General features: G+C 37.4%; 3 protein-coding genes across 4 annotated transcripts; all 3 read right to left on the bottom strand.

Annotated features, from left to right (window-relative positions):
- Nucleotides 1–574: 574 nt before the first annotated feature.
- On the bottom strand, nt 575–3,606 carry LOC146453675 (uncharacterized). Its single transcript, XM_085096385.1, has 6 exons — nt 3,602–3,606; nt 3,194–3,222; nt 2,496–2,761; nt 1,971–2,103; nt 1,184–1,320; nt 575–743 (listed from the first exon to the last, which is right to left on the bottom strand). The coding sequence occupies exons 1-5, from the start codon at nt 3,604–3,606 to the stop codon at nt 1,274–1,276; spliced, it is 480 nt and encodes a 159-aa protein (XP_084952511.1). The 3' UTR covers nt 575–743; nt 1,184–1,273.
- LOC146453673 (uncharacterized) lies at nt 2,720–8,438 on the bottom strand. 2 transcript variants are annotated; one of them, XR_014859444.1, is made up of 4 exons: nt 7,539–8,438; nt 6,699–6,781; nt 5,483–5,929; nt 2,720–2,761 (listed from the first exon to the last, which is right to left on the bottom strand). XR_014859444.1 is itself a non-coding variant. In XM_085096346.1 (3 exons), exons 1-3 carry the CDS (start codon nt 7,668–7,670, stop codon nt 5,599–5,601), a joined length of 546 nt encoding a protein of 181 aa, XP_084952472.1. In that variant the 5' UTR covers nt 7,671–8,438; the 3' UTR covers nt 5,472–5,598. The 2 variants fall into 2 exon arrangements, 1 of the variants encoding a protein (XP_084952472.1); XM_085096346.1 differs by lacking the exon at nt 2,720–2,761 and having other exon boundaries at nt 5,472–5,929.
- On the bottom strand, nt 3,409–5,396 carry LOC146453674 (uncharacterized). Its single transcript, XM_085096314.1, has one exon. The coding sequence runs from the start codon at nt 5,043–5,045 to the stop codon at nt 3,804–3,806; it is 1,242 nt and encodes a 413-aa protein (XP_084952440.1). The 5' UTR covers nt 5,046–5,396; the 3' UTR covers nt 3,409–3,803.
- Nucleotides 8,439–8,958: the final 520 nt, after the last annotated feature.

Genomic DNA, 8,958 nt, shown 5'->3' with positions numbered 1-8,958 from the left:
GTCCTTTGATGTCAGAATCCAATTGCACCAAAGATCGTCTTATACTATTGTTAATCAGTGGTTTGATAGTATCCTCTGTATGACTCTGGAGTTGACTGAGAGCTATTGCATGATTTGGCTGTGTTCCATCTTTTTTAGTGTCAAAATTCAAACTATCAATTCAAACATTCAATCCTTCAATTCAAATCTGCAATTATTTGGTTCAAAGTTTCGATCCTTCAATACAAACATTCAATCCTTCAATGCAAATATGGAATGGGTCGATTCAAACATTCGATCCTTCAATCCAAATATGGAATTGTTTGCTTCAAACATTCGATTCTTCAATCCAAACACCCTTTCCTTCAATCCAGAAATGCCATTCTTCAAGTTAAACATGCATTCCTTGTATTGCCTGGCCTATCATTCAGTTTAAGGATGCATTTCGTCAATTCAAACATGCCATTTTCCAATTCAAACATTTGATCGTTCAATCCAAACGTGCATTTCTTCAATGAAATCATGAAAGTCAAACACTGCACCATAAATTCAGCGTTCAATTTCGATAGAAAATGCTGAAATCCTGCTGTTGCTACTTGTCGAAGGTACTTGATAAAAGAGTGGTATGTTGCACCTTCGTATTGTCTGTCATTTGAGCCATCCTCACTAAAAGCAGGTTTTAGGAGTGATTGAATTTGCTTTATTGTCAATAAGGTTGTTCCCTTTCTGAATAGGTGGATGAACAAAGGTATTTCCTGGGTAATCTAGGTAGAGAAAAAAAGTTCTGACAGTTATGACACTTCTTTGAATTTATAAGGTAAAATTACATCAGTGCCAGAGGTTCCAAGTAAAAGAACTGACCAGTAGAGAAAGTTTATCAAGAAATGCCATCACATGTAAATGTGCTAAATCTGAGCTATCCTTCTTGGCCCTTTTAAATATCAAGTACAAAATAAATGCCCTTTTTTACCCCTCTTGTTAAAACTTCCTGGGTCCACTCCTGAGTACCTTATGCTAGGTCAAAAATAGACAGAAACTAGCCTGCAGGCAGCTACAGTTATTGAGTTAACGTTATTGCCAAGTAACTTGTTGGCAGGGGTGTAAATCACAATGGAGCCAGCAAGAATTGCTGCTCCATCACCAAGAAACGTGCACAAATAACCCTAAGTAAGTGAACCTGCTCGTGTATTATATAGAAACAAACCTGGTAAATTCCCAGTTCATCCAGACCACTTCGCATTGCAAGCATACATGGGGACGGATTCTTGTTTTCAAAGATTTCATCTAAATGGCATTATTCCAAAAATCTGGGAAGTTTCCCATTTTGTAGCATACTTAGTGCTTAAAAAAAAAAAAGAAATCTATAATATATCTATAACATATCTAACATAATGTCTGTTCAGTAAAATCTTGAAAACTAAGTTAACAAAGCTTAAGCAAGCACAACAAAACAAATTAGTTTTAGTTGACGTTATAATGTTAATACATATACTGCATGGGTTAGAACAGGTAGGTAACGTGAGAACGTTCCAAATTACTAAGGAGAATATACACAACAGGGCTGTAAGCACGTTTTGATTAAACTCTTGGTGTTATCTTATCCATAACAAACTTATTGCTTTTGTGTAAATTATACCAAGAACAGGTAACTTCACCTATATCATTGTGGTCCCCTCAATAATGCTAGAGCAGTTGTTTCTAATTCAAGACAATCAGATAAACAATCACGCATTGCCCTTTCTGTATTTAACATCATTACAAACACTGCCAAAGTTTTAAAGGGAAGAGGTTGGAACTTGATGCAATTTTTAAAACTTGTATCACACACACCCTGTAACATCTTGCTGTTCAGGACCCAAGAACCATGTTGATGTATTATAAGTTGGCATAAATCCTGTTTATGGAAAGTAAAAGGAAATGGGAAGAACACAAAAGTGAAAATAAGACAATTAGGGAATAGAGCAGAGAAATTGTGAAAGAAATTGACTCGCCCATGATCACTCCAATTGTGTGATATTTGTCTTTCATTTCTTCTTTTATGCCATTGTCAAAATACTGTTCTTTGATTTCTCGAAGCATAAGGAGGAAAAATTCCCTTCTCGGGCCTCCATAATCTTCTGCTGACTGAAAAAATTACATTTATGATAAATATATGTTTGATGTGCTATTTAGTTATTAACTGATCACCATACCAAAAATTGTCATGACATCAAATTACAATTATTTGGTAGTTTAACCCAAAATTTGGTGTCATGATTCTAATTCCTCATTTATTGCCCCCCCCCCCCCCCCCGTTGTCTTTCTCCTGCAGTAAGGTCTTGACCAGAATTCACACAGACAGCTGTACACAAGCAACATGAGAAGGCTAAAAGAGTATGATATAAGAGTTCAAATGGCTGTGAAAAAAAAATCACATTTTGCTTTATAATTTGTCAATTTAATATTTATAACAGGTCTTTGTGCAATGTTTACATTCAGGAAAAAAAATTATAACACATGGACACTTTTACAGTTACCTCATTGTAAAACTGCACTTCTAGAGTTATCTGTTTGTTATCCAGTGCCTCTATCTCATCAAATCCAGTCTCCAACAGGTTAGAACGATCAAAAAATATTTGGTTGGTCAACCCCTCAGTAGGTAAAGTTTTATCCTCAATTTCAAGAGGCCTTCCCTGCACTAGCTGACTCTGGAAGTAACGCAGCACTTCAACCGGATTACTGTCCAATCCAGTATCTTTACAGTGATGTATGGCTTCTTTCACAATGGTTTCTACTGTTTTTCCTGTTTTACAACAGCACCAAAAAACTAATTAGTGTAAAGTTTTTAAACTAAAGCGCATTATCTGATAGCAAAGAAATAGCGACATCCCATAGCAAAGACATAGTGACAAAACAAAATGCCTTAAGACTCCATGATGCCTTAAGAAAAGCCAATGATGATGGTTTTGCTATTTCAGCTGATGAAACGATTGTGAGAAATTCTTTCACTGTTATTAGATACCTGATTGTTTTATATAAATTTGTGTGATGTAATGGGATGTCTTAACATCAATACTCTTCTAAAAGCATAATAAGTTTTAACAAAAACAATCACACAAACAGGAGACCACTGAGCTTCAAAGCCACAGTTGGTAGTTGGGTTTAAAGAGACAATGAGGCTTTTTCAAGTGAGGTGTAAAAGTATATATCAAACAAACAATGGTCTCCCACTGACTCCCACTGTAGGGTGCCTTCACTTCCAATCTAAAAAACAACAGTCATCATAAAAATTATATTCCTTTAAATACTTTAAAGAAACTGAGGAAATACGATAACAATTATTATTTAACAAATAGATTCCATTTTGCCGTGCGTCTGTACTCTGATAACGCACAGATGACGTCAAAACGTGGTGAGAACAAAGAAGTACGCTACGAGCCGCAGGCGAGTAGCGTGACTGATGTTCTCACCACGTTTTCACGTCCTCTGTGCGTTATCAGAGTACAGACGCACGGCAAAATGGAATCTATTTGTTTTATACATTGTTTGGATATGGTCCCGTACGAAATATTGGAAACGTTGTTGAAAATCTTCATGTTGACGATTTGCGCGGGGATTGAGGGGCAAAATTTTTTTTTATTACGTCATTTGTAATCTATACAAAGAAAGTACGCCCATTGGCTAATTTAAAGCTAACAAGTGTTGTGATTGGTCAATAATCTGTCAACTTAATTTATGCAAAATCGCAATCTTTCATTCGAATCGAGCGTGAAGCGAAAGTTCGGCACCAAAAGTCAATGAAAATCGTCGATTTATGAATCGGTCTGGCTTCAATCAAGTTCAGTTTACTTTTCCCCTTGGTTGGGTTTAGATCCCAGGTAAACATGGACGTTTCCAATGCTGCAAGAGCTGAAAAATCCCGAAGGAAATGCGTTCATGGAGAGGGAAGCGTCGACGGCAATCTGGTTTGTTGTGGTACTTGTGACTGGAGCCAGGACACGCTTTGGCGAGGAAATCAGGGCCGTGGTGCTGGAAGTCTGAACCGTCGAAGCAGTACCACCAGCAAGTGCGTTTGAAATTGTGTCTGAGAACTTCCTCAGCTGCGGAGCAGACGGTACCGAACTGTAATGGGCAAGGCTTTGCTCGTTGCTGTGCCCGGAGACGAAGGTGATATGACGGTCTGGAATATCGGCATCTGACCACAAACTGATAGCCGTGGCTCTTACGGAGTGGTTGGTGTAAATCTTTGAAAGATTGCAGCCTGTGGAAATTGACTTCATCATGTTACCGAGGGAATTGACTCCCAGCGGCTTGTTTTCGTACCAAACGGGATCTTCGCTACGGATTCGAGGTCGCGGTCGCTGGAAGAAAGCGTTGCACAGTGGGTTCAGCTTTGACACGTACTGTTTGACGGAGGCGAAGGCATCGTCGGGTTTTCCCGTGCTGTACAGCCTGGTTTCTCTTTCACTTGACTGCTTGTCGGTTTCGCCCCCGGGATGATTTTTGGTTGCTTCGTCGTGCGTCATCATTACGAATTCGCGTCCTTCACCGTCTTTCAAAAACTCGAAACTGGAGCGAGTCAGTTCTCTTTGACCTTCGCGCCCTCTTCTGCACCAGTAAAGGGAGATAAAAAACCACACTCTTCGCTGAAGACCGGCTGGAGTATTCATGGAAGTGAACTCACTGGACTGAACTCGTACAAGGTCAGCTCCCTCAATTATTGGCTTGTGTTTCACGTTTTCCTTTCCTTCCCTGCGGTTAATTCGGAGCTTAGCATCAAGCATCTTGTTACTTTTTTGAAAAAAAGGATTTTTGGAAATTTTTACAACTCGACTGTTATTATTCAAGTGTCTCTCGATTGAATTTCTGAATCCTAGAAGTGCAGAGCGACTGTATTGTTCTCCTTTCGCAGTTCTTGCTTCAAGGTAAAACTTAGCTAGAGCCTCGTTTAGTTCAATGTCGCTCATTTGCAACAATGGTGTTGTCATTCCTCGTTCACGACGCCAGTCTATGGAAAGAATTAAGAGTTTTAGCAAAGAAAATTTTACTACATCTTTGTTGTTGTAAATGAGTAGAAAATAAATCATTTTTCTCACCTTCGAATAGTTTAATGACCCATTTTGTGTGTCTTTTCGTCGACTTCGAGTGGCAATCTTCGAGTACCTTTTCCATTTCTGTATCGCTTAAACAAGCGAAACGACTTTTCTTTTCAAATTCGTCGACTGCTTCAGCACATTTTATGTCTAAATCTTCATTACACCAGTCCGGAATTAGCTCGTCGTAACTTTCATCCATTTTTTTCGCTCGGAAACCTCAATGTTTTCTCGACAAAACAATTTTGCTAGGGAGGACTACAAGAATTTTGTAGTTCGTGACGTCATTCGTGCGTCTATACTCTAATCACACACTCCTCTAGACCAATCAAAACGCGAGTTTTACACAGTTCATTGTATAAAATATTATTGTAACATTACAGTCACTGTGACTATAATGGTATTTCTGATACCTGAATAAGATGCTTCACCTTGACTATGATCAAGTTGAACACCGGTGGATGGACTTGTTTCAGCACTGGTAATCACAGGAACATTTGTGTCTGTGTCGGGGACAGTGGCATTAGTTTCACTTGAAACAGGCATATCAGACTGAGAATTTACCATTCAAAAGTGGTAAATCGGCAGACAAAGAATCATCAGGTCCATCATCCAGCAAAGTACTTGGTGTTTGGATACTAATACTGCTGCTGTTTCCACTGCCTGTCAAAGGCCCAATTGTATTAGGGGTGCTGGTGTTTGTTCCACCCAAGCCTGTTGTGGGAAACACTGAATTCATCAATTCTTCATCAGACGGATCACCAAGAACATCACCCACCAATATGACGTCATCATCAGTTGGCTCCCCAGAACAATCACTGGGTTCTCCCACAACAGAAGAGCTTTCAACCTCCATGGTAGTATCTTTCTGTTTGTCACTGAAAAATAATACCAATTAAGTTCTTACATCATCTTTCATAAATAGAATATACTGTAGCCAATCTAAATAATTAATACAATTTACAACAGTTGGTTCTTTCATTATCATGAAGTGCAACATACAGTGTAACATGACAAAAGTATGTATCACAACTCATTGACTAATGTATAATTATCTATCATTATTACACGTTCAGTTGAGCTTGATACTGTTCTATGAGTCAGCAATTGCAAAATATACTCCCAGGGACATGTAACCCTTGCACCCCTCCATGTAGGTCAACTTTTAAGTCCAAGACTTAGTGTAAAGGGCCTGAAACAACTGTGCCTCAAGTACTTGTCTTTTTCAACCCCCAAATCAGACACAACTAATAAGGAACCCTTTTGCCTTTCCTTTGTAACCACTTAACTGATTAAAATTTGTTAAGTTTTCAAAGACCATTGTTCATTGAACATTGTTGAACATAAATGCAACATGTTTTTAAGGAAACTTCAGTCCACAGAATTACTCATTTGTCTGTAGGCAGTGCAAAGAAATTATTAGTCATACTACTCTGTAAATTTGAGAATAAATAAGGGGTATGTATGTATGTATGTATGTATGTATGTATGTATGTATGTATGTATGTATGTATGTATGTATGTATGTATGTATGTATGTATGTATGTATGTATGTATGTATGTATGTATGTATGCGAGATATACAATAGCATTATTATTTTATTAAAAGAGATTAAGACATAAATTTTCAATTGCTAAACAGAGACCTGCATTTCTTAAGGTGCTCAGGCAGCTCTGCTAGTGTAAAGAACTTCTCACAATTTAAAAACTGCTCAATCAAGTCATCTTCCTGAAATGAAATAAACAAAACATATCTTTTTAAATGTACAATATCAAAATTAATGATGCCATTTTGGAACTATTTTAAACTTTAAAAGACAATCAAAATTTCATATTAAGGATCTATCATTGTTCTAAAAGATTGTCACCACTGCACTGAAGATAAATTGTTACACTCCTCAAACTTGAAGTACCACAACTGCACAATTCAAAAAATATAACAATTATCGATGTTGTTCTTCAAAAAACAGATAAAAGTTAGTCAATCTCATGTTTACAAACCAATATGGTAACAAAAGAGAATCTCAAGAGAACATGAAAAAGTGAAAACTGTTAAAATATGAACACCGAAGAACACTTTAACAGCCATTTCAGGTTCTCACATATAGGACATGCATGAATTTTAAAAGTAAATTTACAGCACTAAGAAAACAAGCTTTTTGCAAATGGCCAGGGTGTAGCTCACATGCTATAAGCTTAAGTTATGGGAATAGAAAAATAATAATCATAATCATCAACTTCGTTATCATCATATAAATAATAATAATAATAATAATAATAATAATAATAATAATAATATATTTTATAAAAATAGAAAAAATCTCTTTATTAAAATATTCCAAGTAAAATGTTATTTACAGGTTAACAGTAGCTATTAAAACTTATTTACAATTCTCTTCAATAAAATAATAATAATAATAATAATAATAATAATAATAATAATAATAATAATAAAATTAAAAAATGGAGAGAAATGCTTCTCTTACCTCATCTTCATCTGGGCGCCCTTCTTGTGTAAGTTCAAGATCCCTTTGCAGTGGCCTTACAAAAATCTTCCCTTGCCCAACTAACTCTTTCAATCTTGATACATGATAAGGCGGATTCAGTGGCTGCAACATTCGGCTGTGACCACCCCTGAGAAGACTGTATCCTCCGGCTTGCTCTAGCTTTGGGTATGCCACTCTCAGTTTTTAGTAAAAAACGTGGCAGTCGTCGTCAGCGAAAAAAGTAAGACGCTTCTCGCCCAATAAAGCCCCTTTGAGCACAATGTTCTCTTTAACAGATGGCATTCTTTCAACGTCTGTCTGTGCTAAGCAAACAAATGTTCTCGTCCAAGTCGGACGATTCTTGTTTTTCTTGGTCCCAGACCTAGAATGATCCCATCTTTCTTCCGTTTGAAGATGCTGGATTGAATCCAAACAACCCACGGTGTTCCTCGAAACCCACTGGATTCGGATTCAACACGGAAACTCTCTGTGATCTCTGTGCCAAGTTCTGAGGTGTTCCACCACCCGGACCACCGGTCGGATTGGTTCTCTCCGAGACCGCTCTCTGCTGATCGGAACGGGGATTGGAGTCATGCGAAGATGTCGCGGATCCCTGTATTCTTTCATACAGTTTCGTAACTTCATTAAGCAATTCCCTGCACCTCTCCAAGACATAGCTACTCGACTCGACGAGAAAATGGCCGACGTTTGCGCGGCAACTTTGTCGCTTCGCAAAGTATGCTGGAGCGATCACGTGACGTCAGTGACTTGATGTAAACATTTCAATCGAAATGCTGAACGATTCCATTGAGAGACTGCCAGTTTGAATCAAAGAATTCAGGTTTTAAAACCTTGGGATTGAAGGGCAAACTGTATTAACGGAAGTTTTAAAATTTTTGAGCTCGAAATTAAACGTTTAAATTTGCAGTTTGAATGTTTGATGTAACGATCGAGTGATTGAGCTGAAGGACTGCATTTTTTAATTTAGAAGTGCCTATGTGAATCGAAGGATGGAATGTTTGCTTTGAAAGATCTAATGTTTGAATTGAAGAATGACATTTTTGGATTGTAAAAAAGGTGTTTGGATTGAAGGATCGAATGTCTGAAACAAATAGTTTCATATTTGATTCGAAGGATCGAAAGTTTGAACCGAACAATTGCAGATTTGAATAGAAGGATTGAATGTTTGAGTTGAATTGAAAGATTGAATGTTTGAGTTGAAGAATTGAATGTTTGAATTGATAGTTTGAATTTTGACACTAAAAACGCGCCATACAAGGTGGCCATCATCATTAACGTGGATTGGCTCTCTATGTTTGTATTGAGGATCTATTTCTTCGTAAACAACAGTATATTCAATCTTGTTTCCGTTTTTATCAAGGATATGGTTTTCACTTTCGTCTTGAATGAATGGCATTAT

The sequence above is a fragment of the Pavona decussata genome, unplaced genomic scaffold (assembly GCF_977016875.1).
Source record: "Pavona decussata unplaced genomic scaffold, jaPavDecu1.1 SCAFFOLD_324, whole genome shotgun sequence".
In the NCBI taxonomy this organism is placed as follows: domain Eukaryota; kingdom Metazoa; phylum Cnidaria; class Anthozoa; order Scleractinia; family Agariciidae; genus Pavona; species Pavona decussata.
The sequence above is the reverse complement of the archived record's forward strand: the minus strand, read 5'-3'. Positions and strand labels throughout refer to the sequence as shown.